General features: G+C 47.9%; 1 protein-coding gene across 1 annotated transcript; it reads left to right on the forward strand.

Moving 5' to 3' along the window:
* Nucleotides 1-15,451: 15,451 nt before the first annotated feature.
* LOC130479418 (zinc finger protein 665-like) lies at nt 15,452-18,148 on the forward strand. The gene is made up of 3 exons (XM_056851855.1): nt 15,452-15,599; nt 16,494-16,705; nt 16,781-18,148. The coding sequence occupies exons 1-3, from the start codon at nt 15,452-15,454 to the stop codon at nt 18,146-18,148; spliced, it is 1,728 nt and encodes a 575-aa protein (XP_056707833.1).
* Nucleotides 18,149-18,418: the final 270 nt, after the last annotated feature.

The following is an 18,418-nucleotide window of genomic DNA, read 5'->3' on the forward strand; positions in this document are numbered from 1 at the left end:
TTTCCTTTTACCACGAATGCTGAAGGGAATGGAGAGGCTGGTATCTTCCTTTGGCCCTCTTGAATTTCAGAACATACTTCTGTTTGCCACAGAAGAAAGAACAGAGCTCCCACAACTAGGGATCAATGTATTGATGCCAGTACATTGATGCTGTGAAGAGAAATGTGTCAATGAGGAGGGCTCTGATTGGGAAAGATAGTCAATATCCAGTTAGGGTCCTGCTAGCAAATCCTGGCAGCCCTGTTTTCTTCTTTTGCCTCGCTACTTTGACATGGAGTGGCTCTCCCACAGTCCTTTGTTTGAGTGACTGAGTCTAATGGGAGGAGGCAAAGAATGGCCTTGTTGATTTGACTAGACCAGAGGAGGGAGGGGCCTTTGCTAAGAGGTACAATTTAGGGATAGACAAATAAGGAAGGGGAGAGGAGGACTCGCCCAGGCACTAGGATTTTAGAAGTCTGGAACCACCAGGAAGAGCTGAAACATAGCTTAAGTCTTCACCTGGCACACTGAGTGGTATAGAAATCACTTAAATAGGACCCTGCTTACCAGAAGCCAAACACAGCAGTATAGACCACAGTCCCTAATCATTTATCCAGAGCTAGTTCAGAAAGGAATTTTCCTCCAGACCATGTTGGCCCAGGGATCCTGGAGGTTTCTTGCCTTCCTCTGGGCACAGAGTAAGGGCACTTTCACACAGCCCAAAGAATGCACTTTTAATCCACTTTCAATCCACTTTGAAGGTGGATTGTACAGTGTGAACTGGCAAAATCCACTTGGCAAATGATCGTTAAGGTGCACTGAAGGTGGATTGAAAGTGCATTATTTGGGCTGTGTGAAAATGCCCTAGGAGTCAATGTGGGAATGAGGGGGGAGGCCAGAGTTGTAGATTTCCTGCATTGCGCAAGAGGCTGTACTACATGAGCCTGGAGGTCCCTTCCACCCTTACATGCTGGATCAGTCCAGTTGTCCATCTAATCCAGCATCCTGTTCATACAGTGGCTGTGCCGGAGAGTCAGACAGACTCACTAGAGAGGCCAAGCACTGCTCCTGAAGCTGCCTCCTGGCACTGGTGTTGTGGGGTTTACTGCCTCTGAATATGGAAGTTCACTTCAGTCACTATGGCTAGTAGCCCTTTATAAATGCAGTCTTGGGCTGCATCAACAGAAATATAGTGTCCAGATCCCGCAAAGTGATGGTATCGCTTTACTCTGCTCTGGTTAGACCTCACCTAGAGGACTGTGTTCAGTTTGGGACACTGCAGTTTAAGAAAGATGTAGATAAGCTGGAACGTGTCCAGAGGAGGACAACAAAGATGGTGAGGGGTCTGGAGACCAAGTCCTATGAGAAAAGGTTGAAGGAGCTGGGTATGTTTAGCCTGAAGAGGAGAAGACTGAGAGGGGATATGATAACCATCTTCAAGTATTTGAAGGGCTGTCATATAGAGGAGGGTGCCTAGTTGTTCTCGCTCAGAGGGAGAAGGGCATCTTCATTATGGGTGTTTCCTTTTCCTCTTATCTCGGGAGGCAGGAATCAAATAATTAAATTTTTCTGACCTCTGAGGGTAAACACCCCCTTGTGACCAGTTCTATTTCCTGCCTTGAACGGGAGAGCAGCCTTCTAGCAGCTCTCTGCTACAGAACAGAATAGAGAAACCTTAACCTTACTTATTAGACCTAAAAATATTCTTATTTTAACAAACCTAAACTATACCTAACTAATCTACTACTCAATTCTATTTACTGTCTTAATTTTCTACCTATTCTCCTCAGAGGGGTCTTTTCCCGCCCAAACAAAATGGCGGATCGGCATCAGGACAGCTATATAGCGCCTCCCGATTTAGATCCTAGCCTGCCAGTGGCCTTACCATTACAATTAGACGAACCCTCTGACACTTTGGTGATCTGAGGGCCAAAACTCAAAAGAAAGCGGCAAGAACGGCGCAGGCAAGTACAAACGGGTCGGCTCGACCGCTAACAAGCGCGCCAAACGCCTGCTGCAAAGCGCACGCTACTCTGCCGCACCTGAAAGAGGCGACTGCCAGATTGCAACTGAAACCAGCCGGGAGGAAACAGCGGCGGTAGCCGCTCCTCCCACGCAGCACAAACGGGGGAAATGAAGGAGGCTGGCGGCTCGCCTTTGCCTCGCAGTGCTCCGTCCTTAGGCGGCTCGCCTATTATTATTCAAGGACGGGAAGCATCAACAGATCACAGCGGGAAGCAGCCAGGAGAACACAGCAGCTATTGCCGCTCCTCCCACGCAGCACGAACAGGGGGGAAATGAAGGAGGCTGGCGGCTCACCTTTGCCTCGCAATGCTCCGACCTCAGGCGGCTCACCTATTATTATTCAAGGACGGGAAGCATCAACGGTGACTTCGCCCCCCCGTTTTACTCCTGTAAGAGCAGAGCTCTCCGCCCTGATTAAAAACGCCTTCACAGATGGCTTAAGGGCAGTACAACCTCCTTATCCTGCCCCATTCATGCAGGGATCGTAGGGATCACACCCTCCAGCACCACAGTAAACAGTAATCTGATCGCTAAAAGAGCAGAATATCAGCCAAAGGAGGGGAACGGCTATGGCTCAGTATGAGAGCATCGGCTTGGCATGCAGAAGGCCATTTCTGGCAGTAGGTGATGTAAAAGACCTGTGCCTGAGATCCTGGTGAGCTGATTGCCAGTCCAAGTAGTATCAAGAAAGTACGTGCCGGCCCACCTAAGCAGCGCTGAAAGCTAATTCAGGGCCCCAAAATTGCCAATTGGTATCCAGGCTGTCTATGGTATTTAACGCAGAAGATTTCCCTCTGCATTTGCATAAAACCCTAGCCGCTCTTGATCTCTCAGAGGACTCAGAGTGGGAGAAAAGACTCCAGATAGGCTTGTGCCAGCGCTTGATTATTTTCTAACTCTGTTGAAAGCAGAGTGGGAGAAATCAATTGCATCTATACAATGCTCCACAGCCTCTAGGAAGTTTTTATATTTTTATATTTTGGTTAACGGTACTTCTGACATTCTAAAAGTGCCTTCGGTAGAACCACCTGTCACTGCCTTCACTCCTCCAACCTTGTTACAGAGGAAGGCCTTGCCATGATCAGGGGCCCTACAGATAGGAAGGCAGAGTTAGCATGCATAAATGCTCATGAGGCCTTGGCACTCGCTATCAAGTGCTTCTATCACATCTGCCCTAGTATACAGAGCGGCAATAATTTGGTCTAGGAAGTTATATCAACTTGTTCCGCAGGAAGAAACGCCTCTACAAGAGTATCCATGTTTTTTGAGAGTGGTATCCTTTCTAGCTGATTCGACCTTATATACCATGCCATATGCAGCTAGGACACTAGCCACAGCCTCAGCTGCCAGAAGGGCATCCATGTTTTTTGAGAGTGGTATTCTTTCTAGCTGATTCTATCTTAGATACCATATCTTCCATGTTTTCGAGAGTGGTATTCTTTCTAGCTGATTCCTCCTTGGATACCATGTCATACGCAGCTGGGACGCTAGCCACAGCCTCAGCTGCCAGAAGGGCTCTCTGGGTACGCCCCTGGCAAGCGGAGTATATAGATCAAAATTGGTACTTATGGGCTTCCTGTATCAGGGAAAGACCTTGCTTGGAGACAATTTGGACCCCATATCAGTGGAGACCAAAGACAAGATTCTACGCAAGGAATCCAAGGGATTACTCCCTCTGTGTCCTTTCGTTCATACCACACACTTCAAAGATACAGACCTGATCAACCTAGAAACCACTGGAACCAGAATCGCAGCTCCTTTCGTAAAGGAGGACGACTAAATAAATCTCCAAAATTCTCCACCTTCCAGGGCAATAAAGGGGATAAACCCGACCTCCCAACCAAACAGTGACGCCACCCACCAATCAGTGGGAGGCAGGCTCAGTCTATTACACCCTCAGTGGTCACCTCCCAACCAGGCCTCTGGGTCACAAACATTATCTCACAAGGCTAAAAGATAGAGTTTTTTCTTGCACTCCTTCACGTCGACTAGTAATATCTCTAACATCCAAAAAACCAGAACAAAATACATAGAACTTCAGAGGCCTCTTAGACATCAAGGAGATGGAGCCAGTCCCACCATTGGAGCATGCATTGGGAGTCTATTCAGTATTCTTTTCTGTTCCCAAGACATGTGGCGGATGGAGAGCCATCCTAGACCTCAAGTTTCTGAACAGATTATCCCATTAAAGCGCTTTAGGATGGAGACACTAAAGTCAGTCACACAGGCCCTCAGGGAAAAGGATTTTCTTACATTCTAATACACCCGGCTCATTGCTGTTTCCTTCGGTTCCTGTACAAGGGACACCTCTCCCAATTCAGGGCCTTACCATTCGGGTTAACATCGCCCCTCCTCAAGTATTCACCAAAGTTCAGGACACACCAGTCACTTCACTGCACAAGGAGGGGTGAGAATGCACCCTTCTTAGACGGCATTCTGATTTGCACAAGCTCAAAATAGCAGAGCACAGATCATTCATAGAGAGTTCTGTAGAGGTTAACAGAACACGGATCATAATCAACTTCAGAAAGACCCACTTAGTTCCATCCCAATGATTGAGACATCTGGGGAAGGACATAGACACACTGACAAACTCCTTATACCTTCCTGTGGACAAAATCCACAACATTTCATCTCTAGCAAAGAAAGCGATTAATTCCCGGTTGCCTTCTCTCATGGCCCTGACCAAACTGAAGGGTCACATGACTGCATGCATTCCCGCAGTTCAAGGGGCAAGCTTACGAGCAAGACCTCTTCAACAGTTCCTAAGGCCATACCAAAGAGACGTACCAAGGAAGAAGTGACAGAAATCTCATCCTGACAGAGGAAGTCAGATCAAGCCTAGTACGGTGGTTTCAGTCTCAGAATTTGACAAAAGGAAGTTGGTATCTCCGTCCAACACCGATTCAATCTTCACGGACGCGTGTCTGTCAGGTTGGAAAGCCACACTCAACGGACAATGGCTCAGGCAACATGGACCATCAAAGAACAGAATCTTCACATCAATGCCCTAGAAATCAGGGCGATCCTCAGAAGCGACTACAATTCTCCTTTGGGCCGAGTCCAACCTCTCACCAATATCTGCGGAACATATTCAGGGCACAGTCAACATACAAGCAGACTGGCTCAGCGGACAGACCCTCAGCGAGGCAGAATGGTCTCTACATCCAGAGGTCTTTCAACTTATTCCTCAGAGATTCGGCATGCCACAGATTCATCTGTTTACATCCAGCATCAACCACCAGCTGCCAAGGTACTATTCCAGGTACCATCAACAGGGGGCGGAACAAATGGACCCCTTAATGTCACCAGGACCACACGACCTACTTTACGTGTTTCCCCTCCTCCCTCTCATACCAAGGGTATTGAGAATGGTACGACTTCAAAAAGCATTGGTCAGATTCATAGCTCCATATTGGCCGCAACGACTGTGGTTCCCATCTATAATTCAGATGTCCATACAGAACCACTGGAGTCTACCAGACAGACAAGATCTCCCTCTACAAGGCCCTATATGCCATCCCAATCCAGGGTGGTAAAAATTGACCGCATGGGCACTGGAAGGAGACGACTTATAGCCCTAGGTTATAGCCCGGTGGTCATCACTACCATATTGGCAACAAAGAAGCCATAAGGAGGGACAGAGCCTAGAGCTAGCTACCTCCACTCTACAAAGGCAACTGGCATCTATAACATAAAAGCCTTTTTAAGGGGCATCAATTATTTAGCTCCTCCTGTTAGTCACAGGTTCCCAACTGGAGCCTGCACAGAGTTTTGACAGCACTCACAAAACCACCATTCGAACCACTCAGTGAGGTAGGACAAAAATGCAGCTCCAAGTTTCACAGGGAGCAGGACATAGTGCTTCCATCCTTCTGCACTAACCCCAAGAATCCTAAGGAGAAGGCCTGGCACTAGCTAGACCTAAGAAGGGCACTACCTGGTTACATTTATCTTACTAAAATTATTAGGAACTCTGACTCCTTATTTGTTCATATCACACCACCTGACAAGGGCAAGCATACATCCAGGGCATTCATTAATAGGACTATCACCTTATACATAACACAGGCTTATAGAGGAAGTAACCTACCTGCTCCTGTGGGCGTTACTGCCCACTTGGGAAGAAGTGCGGCTACTTCAGCAGCCTTCGACCGCAGAGCTTTATGGAAGAGATATGTAAGGCCGCAACTTGGTCCTAGGATCCACATTGTGAGACACTACAAATTAAATCTATACTTGTCAGCAGATGCCGCCTTTGGCAGACGAGTACTTCAAAGTATATTTCAGGACATCTAACCCTCCCAACGGCAGGGACAGCTCTTGTATGTCCCATAATGAAGATGCCCTTCTCCCTCTGAGCGAGAAAGAACCTTGGCTACTTACCATGAAGGCTTCTTCTGCTCAGAGGGATGAAGGGCATCTTGCCCGCCCAGACGTCAGTAAAGCATAAATAGAACAAATAAAATAAAATTACAGGTAATCATGGTTATATCTAACTTCCAGTTAACCTTCAATTCAAGTTAAACGTTCCTTGTCGGTTCATGACTTATAATTCTCCTAAAAATTCATCGTTAATGTTTATTAGGAGCTTATTTCTTGTATAGAATTATAACTAACATGTTTCTTCAGTCTATCTTAAGTATTTAAGGATTGGAAAGTCTTTAACTGATCACAAGAGGGCGTTTACCCTCAGAGGTCAGAAAAATTTAAATATTTGATTCCTGCCTCCCGAGATAAGAGGAAAAGGAAACACCCATAATGAAGATGCCCTTCGTCCCTCTGAGCAGAAGAAGCCTTCACAGTAAGTAGCCAAGGCTCTTTTTCTGTTGCTCCAGAAGGTCAGACCAGAACCAACAGGTTGAAATTAAATCAAAGGGGTTTCCATCTAAACATTAGGAAGAATTTTCTAACAGAGCGGTTTCTCAGTGGAACAGGCTTCCTCGGGAGGTGGTAAGCTCTCCTTCCCTGGAGGTTTTTAAGAAGAGTTTAGATGGCCATCTGTCAGCAATGCTGATTCTATGAGCTTAAGCAGATAATGAGAGGGAGGGCATCTTGACCATCTTCTGGGCATGGAATAGGGGTCACTGTGTGTGTGTGTGTGGGGTAGTTGTGAGTTTCCTGCATTGTGCAGGGGGTTGGACTAGATGACCCTGATGGTCCCTTCCAACTCTATGATTCTATGATCTCTTTGCTACAGGTCTGACCTGCTTATGCTCCTTGCCAGCCCCATAGCTCACTGTGCTCTTATATTTTGTGATGATTTCTGCCTGCCGCAAACAGGCAGCCTTCACTTCCATTGTTTCCAAGAACAGAGTGATGGAGAAGAGTGAATCTGTGGCAGGATGGTCTGATTCAATTCCTTTCTGGCACTGAGAGTCGCATCATCCTGAGGCGGGTGGCCAGTTTTGAGACACCTGAGTTCTGTGTTCCACCATCAATCGTAGGTTCCAATGCAAGAAGCACTTAGCTCAGGGTGGGATCTGGAGATTCCGATTGCTTCCATGTTTAGCAAAACATTTAGGGGGCGCCTCTTTTTCCACTGCGTTCCTGGTTCCACATTATTTCCTTTTTGTTTTTGTGTGGTATAAACCTTCCCCTTAGTGACAAGATGTTCTTAGGGTAGCAAAAGAAAAAGCTTTGGGTCTCTTCTGTGAGGCAAGTTTTGTATTGAGCCCGAAGAGTACACAGATCACTGAAACTGGGTTTCAGAAAACAGCAAAGATTTATTTATTGATGTACATATGAAGCTGCCCCACATAGTGACAAACGGACAACAAAACCTTCTGTTCCACATTCCCAGATGCTTTGGGCTTTTTCATTCCATTTGTGTCTAGCTGTTGCAGGAAACTACATTTCCCAGAAGGCCTTGCAAGCACCAGAGAGGTCAACCCTGTCTCTTGTCGATGTCCAAGGAGCAGCTTTTCCTGGAGGTGGAGAAGGAAAAATTTGCAATATGGAATCCCAAAGGGCCTCTCTTCTCTCTTGTTTCCCCCGGCTGGAGGGAGAATTTGACTCTTGCACGTCTGTAGGAAAGGTGAGTTCAGGATTTCCTCAACAGCTTTTGGGTAAGTGAAATCGCTTGTGAACAGAATAGAAAGTAGAAGAGGTAGCTGGAGGGACTCTCTGTTTTCAGTCTCTTGAACGTGTTCCAGGCAACCAGCCTGCGTTTATTTTATTATTAAAACTTAGGTGAAGTCCTGGTCACATGCAGCAGGGTTCTCTGTCCTTACTGGGTCCTCAGTGTTGTTTTTTGCGAGCTCCACAGGCCACCCCCAAGGACTCGTTTGGCCATATTTTGCTCCTATAATGGAAGACCTTTAAAAACCTTCTGTTGCTCCCTTTGGAGTGTGATTCCAATGAGCGACATCCTCAAGAAGCCCTCTGACTCAGCAGCTGGTGTGAAGTAATCTCAGTCTTTATTACAGCCCATAGGCCATTCAGAAGCTGAGTAAAACGTCCGCTCAGAGAACGTTTTCTTATTGGTCAACAGAGATTCCAATAAATCAAGTGTGCCTGTTCATAAAATCTACCTTGGAAAGATACATGAGCCAGTGTGTCTATTAGGATAACAGAGCAAGGATAAAATTTACAATTAGGCAGAAGTTTTGGTACCTTCCTGTCAGGCGTTCAGATGGCAGTACGTTAAATGTAGTCAGCGTCAATGCGTGGTGATATCTTAGTATACTCTTAGTATAGATAGGTAACAGGCATATTGATGTGTGATCATTGGAGCTAAGTTAAATAGTAGTGGAGAGCACACACTGCAGGCCTAAACCAGTACTTCCTGGAAATCAGTATCCTTTATATGGTCAGTAACTGCTAAACTAGCTTTATTTAACCACATGGATTGTAAGAAGGGAGGGGAAAGATGGAAAGTGATCAATTTCTCGTCTGTTGGGTTGAGCTGAGTTGGAGCCACCATGGTGTAGTGGTTAAGAGCGGTGGTTTGGAGCTGTGGACACTGATCTGGAGAACCAGGTTTGATTCCCCACTCCTCCACATGAGCGATGGATGCTAATCTGGTGAACTGGATTAGTTTCCCCACTCCTACACATGAAGCCAGCTGGGTGACCTTGGACTAGTCACACTCAGTCCCACCTAGCTTCCAGGGTGTCTGTTGTGGGGAGGGGAAGGGAAGGTGAATGTAAGGCGGTTTGATTCTCCCTTGTGGGAGAGAAAGTTGGCATATAAAAACTAACTCTTCCCTTTCAGAGATCGCCAGTGTCCTTTGAGGAGGTAGCCGTGGTCTTCACGGAGGAGGAATGGGCTCTGCTGGATCCAGTCCAAAGAAAACTCTTCTGGGAAGTGACAGAGGAAAATTATGAGACTGTTGCCTCTCTGGGTAAGAATCGTTTCTCTTTTATTATGCACACAGAAGAGAAGGGAGGGGATTGCATCTTCCTTTGTCACTCTTGAATTTCAGGAGACAATTCCCTTTGCCACAGAGGGAGGAATGGAACTCCCGCACCTGGGGATGTTACATCACGAGAAAAGGAAAGCACTAAATATTTGAATGCTGTTCTGCGTGTCTGGAAATATCTCTCGGAAGCTTGGAAGTACAAGGAGGTGCACTTTGGCCTCCTTTGCCCCCCAGACAGGAACCTTCCTTCCCTGCACCTCCCAGGGGAGGTGCACTTTGGCCTCCTTTGCCCCCCGGACAGGAACCTTCCTCCAGACAGGAACCTTCCTTCCCCTGGGAAAAAAATATGGGGCTTCTGCTTGTTCAGCTGAAATCTCTGAAAAATTGACTCCCACTTCTCTTCTTTAAGAATACAAGAGAAGTCTTGCTGTATCACTTCAGTTGTCCATCTAGTCCAGCGTCCTGTTTCACACAGTGGCTGATTAGCTGCCCTGGAGAGCCAAAAGACAGGGCACAGAGGCCGAGTTCTTCTCCTGATGCTGCCTGCTGGTGCTGCTACCCATGGGTTTGTGTGTGTTATGTGTTAAGTGCCGTCAAGTCTTTTCCAAGTCTTTTCTGACTCATGGCGATGCTATGAATCAGTGTCCTCCAAAAAGTCCTTTCATTAACAGCCTTTCTGTGGTCTTGCAAACTAAGGGCTGTGGCTTCCTTGATTGAGTCGATCCATTTCATGTTGGCTCTTCCACTTTTCCTAGCATTATTGTCTTTCCCAGTGATCCTTGTCTTCTCATTTTGTGACCAAATGTAAGCACTTGTCCCCGTAGTACTCCCAAAAGCAACATCCGCAGACAGGTAGTCCAAAAGAGACTTGACTTTATTGGAAAACATTCAGGTATTCAGAGCTTGCAGAAATAAAAAGGCAGGAATGGGGGCGGGGCAAGGACATACAGCAGAATATATGGAGGAATAGTGGTCATACAGGTCATATCAGATAGTACAGGTTGGCACGGCAACCCCAGGCCAACGGGGCCAGGCTCCCACGGGCATCAAAGGCTGGAGAGGAATGCAACAGTTAGATAAACAATCCTTGAGTAAAGCCTCTGCGAGAAGACAAAACACTCTCAAATGCAGAGAGGAGAGAGCAGGCCTGACATTCTGCTCCCCTCAGGGCCCCCTCCCGCCTTGTAAGGGGGCTGGCTTGTGGGGGTAGGCGGTATGGAAGGCGCGCACCAGGCGAGGGGCGGAGACATCGCACGAGCGAACCCACTCGTCTTGGGCAGGGGTAAAGTGTTTCCAACGAACGAGATATTGGAGGGAGCCGTGACAAATACGTGAGTCCAGGATCTTAGCAACTTCGAAATGCTCCTCCCCCCCCCCCCCACCATCACCAGTTGTTCAGGAAGAGGGTTGGGATGCCACTCTGGGGAGGGAACATGAGGTTTCAGGAGGCTTACATGGAAAACGGGATGTATGCGTCTCAGTGTCTTTGGAAGGGAGAGTTCCACGGTTACAGGGTTAATGATCCGAGAAATGGGGTAGGGGCCCACGTATTTGGCACTGAGTTTTCCACACTGACGGGTGGACCGGAGATTTTTGGTGGACAGGTAGACCAAATCACCCACGTTAAAATTCTGGCTGGGAGACCGGTGTTTGTCAGCTTGAGCTTTGTATTTACGTTTAGCCCGCTCAAGGTTTTTCACCAGCCAGGGCCAGGTGGTTTGAATTGTATGAACCCAAGTCACCACGCTTTCGCCGCCCTCCTCCCTCAAAACATCAACATGGCCAATAGGACTGAAGTCCTGGCCATAGACAGCCTGAAACGGGCTAAAACCTGTGGATTGATGTACAGCATTGTTATAAGCATACTCAGCAAAAGGTAATAACTCAACCCAATCATCCTGGTGGTAATTGACGTAGCAACAAAAATAACATTCTAGTACAGCATTAACACGTTCAGTTTGCCCATCCGTTTGAGGATGGAAAGCACTAGACAGACCCTGTTCCACCCCCACCAGTTTAAGGAAGGCTTTCCAAAACTTTGCCACATAGCTACTTCTGCGGTCGCTCACAATCTTGCGCGGAAAGGAATGTAGTTGGAAGACATGTGACACAAAGAGGCGGGCCAGTTTTGGGGCGGATGGAATACCTGCGCACGGGACGAGGTGTACCTGTTTAGAGAACAGGTCGGTAATAACCCATAATACAGTTTTCCCCTCGCTGAGAGGGAGATCAGTCATAAAATCCATAGCGATTACCTCCCAAGGTCTGGAGGGGGTTTCTAACGGTTGCAACAGTCCAGTGGGTTTCCCTTGGGACTGTTTAACGGTGGCACATATCGGGCAACTGCAGATGAATGAGTCCACATCGGCACGCATGCCCACCCACCAAAACTGCCTGCGTAACAAGTGAAGCGTTTTCAAAAATCCAAAGTGCCCCGCGGTTTTGGCTCCATGGGCTAGTTGCAGGACTTCCCTTCGCAACCCCTTAAGTACATACAGTTTGGAGTCCCTGTACCAATAACCACCCGTTCCAGCAGAGAAGTGGGAAGTGTTTGAGCTGAGAGTTCTGCTTGGCATTGGGAACGAAGAGAGTCTAGGAAAGAGGCAGGTAGATCCATCTTACCCTGTGTGGTGGGCGAGACATGGCCAGGTTGTTGAACTGGAGGGGAGGAGGGGGGTTGCACAACCGGCTCAACCCGGCGCCTGGGCGTCGGAGGAACGGATGGAGCAGGCGAGGGAGTCAGACTTGAGTCCCGGATGGAAGTCCCCCCCCCCTCGAGCGTTCATTTCGACCGGCTCAGAGCGGGATTGGAGTCGGGTTTGTGACCTGGTTTGGACCACTGTGAGCAGGGGAGAAGAGTGATTCAGTGGGGCGGTCTACTTTGGTAGGATACTGGGGAAGTCAGGATAGGGCATCCGCCAGGACATTTTGTTTCCCAGGAACATGCTTGAGCACGAAACGAAATTGAGCAAAGAAGTCAGCCCAGTGTAGCTGCTTTGCGGACAGTTTACGGCTCCCAGTGAGTGCCTCCAGGTTTTTGTGATCGGTCCAAACCTCAAAGGGGACCTTGGAACCCTCAAGGAATTGCCTCCAAATAGTGAGGGCATGGTAGACAGCGGCTGCCTCTTTTTCCCAAATGGGCCAATTCAGCTGAGAGTGCGCAAACTTTTTAGAGAAATAAGCGCAGGGGTGCAACAGACCATCTTTACCCTGTTGCAAAAGAGCACCTCCCATAGCTACGTCGGAAGCGTCCACTTGCACTATAAACATGTGTTCAGGATCTGGATGTTTTAGCACTGGTTCAGAGGTGAACAGTTGCTTAAGGGTTTTGAAAGCGGTCTGGCATTGGGGAGTCCATTGGATTTTTGCTGTGGGTAATGTGGCTGAAGTCCCCTTTCCCTTAGTCTTAAGTAGGTCAGTGATTGGGAGTGCTACTTGAGCGAAATTGGGAATGAACCCTCGGTAAAAGTTGGCAAAGCCGAGAAATTGCTGCACTTGTTTGCGGGTTGAGGGTGGATCCCAATCGATTACGGACTGTACCTTTGCAGGGTCCATGGTGAGACCTTGGTGCAAAATAATGTAACCCAAGAATGTCAATCGTTCTTGGTGAAACTCACATTTGGATGCTTTAGCATAGAGGTGGTTGTCTCTGAGGTGTTGTAACACTTCCCTCACTAAAGCAACATGCTCGTCCATAGAATTGGAATAGATAAGGATATCATCCAGATACACCACCACGCCTCGGTATAACAAGTCATGTAGGATCTTGTTAATAAATTGCATGAAGACCCCCGGACCCCCCTGTAATCCGAATGGCATCACAAGAAACTCAAACATACCAAAACAGCTGGAAAAGGCTGTTAGAGGTTCGTCTCTGTCACGAATCCTGACTCGATAATAAGCTTTGACTAAGTCCAGTTTGGTGAAAATACGCCCCTCCTTTAGTTGCCCTAGGGTGTCCGAAATTAAAGGAATTGGGTATGCATTGGTCTGAGTAACAGCATTGAGTTTCCGAAAATCGATGATTAAGCGTAAATCACCCGTTTTTTGCGGACAAAGAAAGCGGGGGCAGAGTTAGGGGCGGAAGATGGCCGTATGAACCCTCGAGCGACATTCTTGTCTAAAAAGTCCCACAACACAGTACGTTCAGCAGTGTTCATGGGGTAAATTTTACTCTTCGGAGGCTTACCATCCCCCACCACTTCAATGGCGCAGTCCGTTCTGCGGTGGGGGGGTAGTGCATCGCATTCCTTTGCATCAAAAACATCTGCAAAGTCCCAATACTCAACGGGTAGCAAGGAAGGAGGGGGGTGTCAGAGACCAATGCTGAGGCTGTCGGAAGGACAACAGTGAGTTCGTGGTGGTGTTGCGCGCAGTCAGGATCAGAAAACGTAATAGTATCAGCCTTCCAGTCTATAGAAGGGCTGTGCCCCTTGAGCCAGTTTATTCCCAAAATGACTTTGTACCTGATGGGGGCTATGGTAAAGTCGATTTGTTCTCAATGAGTGCCAATACCCATCGCGAACCCGCGTGTGCGACGGTCGACTGGGCCTCCCCTAAATCTACTGCCATCCATTTGAGCGAATTGGATGGGATCGGGCAGTGTCTCTGATTTGACCTTAAGCGCATTGAAAGTGGCCTCATTGATTAGGGAGCGCCCACAGCCAGAGTCTATGAGTGATTTGACATGTACCCGGGGGCCTCTTTTGTAATGTTGTAACACCACGTCCACATACACGGTATTTTCAACTTCACTCACCATAACAGGAGCCTTGGGTTTTGCAGGAGAAGCTGCAGGGGTCTGCGGTGTCGCTCCGCTCACCGCAGACCCTGCCCGTTTTTTGACAGATCAAGAGGAGATTCCAGATTGAGCTCAGGGGGATTCCAGGTGTGATCCTCATCTGAAGAAGAACTGTCCCCCAATGGGGCACTTGTAATCCGAGACCCCGGTGGGTCGGTAGACGTAGGTTCACTGGGAGCTTCTCCGATGTGAAGTGCAGAGGGTGCGTGTCGTCCCGGAGCAGCGCTACGGGTGGCCGCGGTGCCTCTGCATTGGGGTCGCCCCCGGGTCCGGGGTGGTCCGTCTGGTCGGGGAGGAAGTGTGAGGTCCGGACGGCGCAGACAGGCAGACACAAAGTGGCCCATATTACCGCAAACGAGACAGGCTCCCCTCTGGAATCGGGATTCGCGGTCTTGCACGGGCCGCGTTGGTCTCCGCAGGGCGGGGGCTGAAGCTTTAGAAGGAGGTTTTTGATGACTGCTCCCCTCTCTGGTCCGGCGTCGGACCAGAGATATAAACTGGCAGCGGCTTTCCACCTCCTCCACCAGCAAAATCCAAACTTCCAGGGTGTCGGGGTCCCGTTGCATGTACGCCCCATTCAAAATGTCAGGGTGTAGAGCTTCCCGGAAATAGTGTATTCGGGTGGCTTCAGGCCAATCCACAATTTTACTGGCAAGTCGTTGGAACTCCTCTGCGAATTCTCGAACGGGAGTAGAGCCTTGCCGGAGTTGCAGGAGTTCAGCTTTGGCCCTTTCTCCCAAGAAGGGGTCCTTGAACCGCCTCCACAGGGCAAACATGAAATTGTTGAGAGAGCGTATGGATCGGGCCCGAGTGTCAAACTGGAGGACCATCCAGTCGGACAGAGAGGCAACGAATCGAACTCGGCTGTCCTCAGTGGGGAAGTACTGTCCTTGTTCCCTCATGTAACTGTCCACATGATGTAGGAAACAGGACAAAGCATCAACCGAGCCTTCATAAGTTATCTTAAGGCGCGGTTGTTTCCACTGAATAGGGGGTGCTGGGGGCGGTAAAACTGGTGCCCCTGGGAGCGGCAAAACGGGCGCCCCGGAAGGCGGCAACACTGGAGCTCCTGGGGGTGGTAAGACCGGCGGAGCTTGTGGTTGTGGAGCCGGCTGAGGTTGTGGAGTCGGTTGAGGAGCCGGCTGAGGTGGTTGGATGGGAACCGGTGAAGCTGGGGTGGTTTGGGCGCGGTGCAAGCGTTCATTCTCGCAGAGTAGTTGCTCCATTTGGTCTTGTAGCCGAGCTACTTGGTCAGTTAAGTCCCGGTTTTGGCTCTGCAAAAGATGCATGTCGTCACCGGCTCTTCCCGTGCGTCTGGATCGGCTGACTCGAAGGTCGGTAGCCCAGTGGGATCCGTCACCATACAGGTCTTCCTCGTCAGAGTAGTCCGATTCTGGCAGACATTCTGCAAGGCGCCGTGCGCTCTGCGTGGTGCGAGACTTCATAGTCATGGTGGATTGAGAGCTGGCTGAAAAATAGGAAGCAGAGAGTAGGAATCAATGGTCAGTTCTCACAAAGGAGGGATGTGAGCAGTGAGGTCCCTCAGGGGTCTATGGTGGGACCAGTGCTTTTCAACCTGTTTATCAATGACCTGAAGTTGGGAGTGAACAGCTAGGTGGCCAAGTTTGCAGATGACATGAAATTATTTAGAGTGGTTAAAACAAAATCGGACTGTCAGGAGCTTCAAAAAGATCTCATCAAACTGGAGGAATTAAAATGGCAAATAAGATTCAATGTGAGCAAGTGTTAAGTGGTGCATATTGGGGCAAAAAATCCCAACTCCAAATATACACTGATGGGATCTGTGCTGGCAGCTACAGACCAAGAAAGGGATCTTGGGACGTTGGCAGCAACAGACCAAGAAAGGGATCTTGGGATGGTAGTGGCTCACTCGATGAAGATGTCAACAGTGTGTGGCTGCTGTGAAAAAGGCAAATTCCATGCTGTCCAAACACCCTCTGGTCCTGTCTCCTTCCCCTGCTTATGACAGAAAACAAGACTGAAAGGCTGGCAGTACTGTGTTGTTTCTTAGCAACCGACACTGAGTATACTTTTTAAAATTTCAGATTGTTGTGCAAACCCAGGTCATTTTCAATGTTTTAAGAAATATCTGTCTTATCATCCATGGCTCCAGCCTCCAGTTTGAAGTCTGTCCATATTTTTTCCTTTTCTTTAAACAAAAAATATGTATTTTAAAACACACTTTTAAAAAAAGAGCATTTTTCCCATTCTGTCTTTGTACTTCCTACATGAACACAATAGAACTGTACCTGCTAACTGGTATTTCTTATCTTTTCTTTCTTCAATTTCTGTCTCTCTTTTCAGTTCCAGATGTGCGGGAGATGGTGAGGGAAAAGGAATCAGCAAGGACGGTTGTGGGAAAAAATGAAGATAAATGCTTGGAATGTGGAAAGTGCTTCTCCTGCAATGGCAGCCTAACGATGCATCAAAGGGTTCACACAGGAGAGAAACCATATAAATGCCTGGAGTGTGGAAAGTGCTTCTCTCAGAATGGCAACTTAACTAAGCATCAAAAGGTTCGCACAGGGGAGAAACCATATAAATGCTTCGAGTGCTTCTCTTGCAATAGCCACCTAACTTCACATCAAAAGATTCACACAGGGGAGAAGCCATATAAATGCCTGGAGTGTGGAAAGTGCTTCTCTCAGAATGGCAGCCTAACTAGACATCAAAAGGTTCACACAGGGGAGAAGCCATATGAATGCTTGGAGTGTGGAAAGTGCTTCCCTTACAATAGGAGCCTAATTTCACATCAAAGGTTTCACACAGGGGAAAAGCCATATAAATGCCTGGAGTGTGGAAAGTGCTTCTCTCAGAATTCCCACCTAACTACACATCAAAGGGTTCACACAGGGGAGAAGCCATATAAATGCCTGGAGTGTGGAAAGTGCTTCTCTCACAGTAGCCATCTAGCTGTACATCAAAGGCTTCACACAGGGGAGAAACCATATGAATGCTTGGGGTGTGGAAAGTGCTTCTCTTCCAAAGGCCAACTGACTGTACATCAAAAGGTTCACACAGGGGAGAAACCATATAAATGCTTGGAGTGTGGAAAGTGCTTCCCTTACAATAGTAGCCTAATTTCACATCTAAAGGTTCACACAGGCGAGAAGCCATATAGATGCCTGGAGTATGGAAAGTGCTTCTCTCGCATTGACATCCTAACTACACCTCTAAGGGTTCACACACGGGAGAAGCCTTATAAATGCTTGGAGTGTGGAAAGTGCTTCTCTTGCAATAGCAGCCTAACTAGACATCAAAGGGTTCACAGAGGGGAGAAGCCATATAAATGTCTGAAGTGTGGAAAGTGCTTCCCTTACAATAGGAGCCTAATTTCACATCAAAGGTTTCACACAGAGGAAAAGCCATATAAATGCCTGAAGTGTGGAAAGTGCTTCTCTCAGAATTCCCACCTAACTACACATCAAAGGGTTCACACAGGGGAGAAGCCATATAAATGCCTGGAGTGTGGAAAGTGCTTTTCTCGCAGTAGCCATCTAGCTGTACATCAAAGGCGTCACACAGGGGAAAAACCATATGAATGCTTTGAGTGTGGAAAATGCTTCTTTCAGAATGACAGCCTAACTAGACATCAAAAGGTTCACACAGGGGAGAAACCATATAAATGCCTAGAGTGTGGAAAGTGCTTCTCTTTGAATGGGAACCTAACTATACATCAAAAGCTTCACACAGGGGAGAAGCCATATAAATGCATGGAGTGTGGAAAGTGCTTCTCTCGCATTGGCACCCTAACTACACATCTCAGGGTTCACACAGGCGAGAAGCCATATAAATGCGTGGATTGTGGAAAATGCTTCTCTCGCACTGACACCCTAAGTACACATCTGAGGCTTCACACAGGCGAGAAGCCATATAAATGCCTGGAGTGTGGAAAGTGCTTCTCTCGCACTGACACCCTAACTACACATCTGAGGGTTCACAGGGGAGAAGCTACATAAAATAAAGTGTGGTTTAAGTCTAGCCAGCTTAATTCATCTCATAGCCACTGGGCAAATGGTGTGTAAGATTGTCGGTTACACTGGTGACTGCTAAAGGGAAGGCTTCTGATAAAGTGTCGTTCTGCTAATGGGTTTTTAAATACCTTGCCTTTTCGTTTTTTATTTTATAATGTTATAATGTTTTCCGTTTTTTATTTTATAATGTTATACCTGTTCTCATAAGAAAAGCCCTTCTGGATCACACTAAGGCCCACCAAGTCCTGCTGTCTG

This window comes from Euleptes europaea, chromosome 1 (genome assembly GCF_029931775.1).
Source record: "Euleptes europaea isolate rEulEur1 chromosome 1, rEulEur1.hap1, whole genome shotgun sequence".
Taxonomy (NCBI): Eukaryota; Metazoa; Chordata; class Lepidosauria; order Squamata; family Sphaerodactylidae; genus Euleptes; species Euleptes europaea.

Coding starts and splice junctions, on each gene's coding strand:
- LOC130479418 (XM_056851855.1), top strand. CDS start 15,452: ATGCATGTCGTCACCGGCTCTTCCCGTGCGTCTGGATCGGCTGACTCG. Junction 15,600..16,493: donor GGCGCCGTGCGCTCTGCGTG/GTGCGAGACTTC, acceptor CTCTCTTTTCAG/TTCCAGATGTGCGGGAGATG. Junction 16,706..16,780: donor ACTTAACTAAGCATCAAAAG/GTTCGCACAGGG, acceptor TCACATCAAAAG/ATTCACACAGGGGAGAAGCC.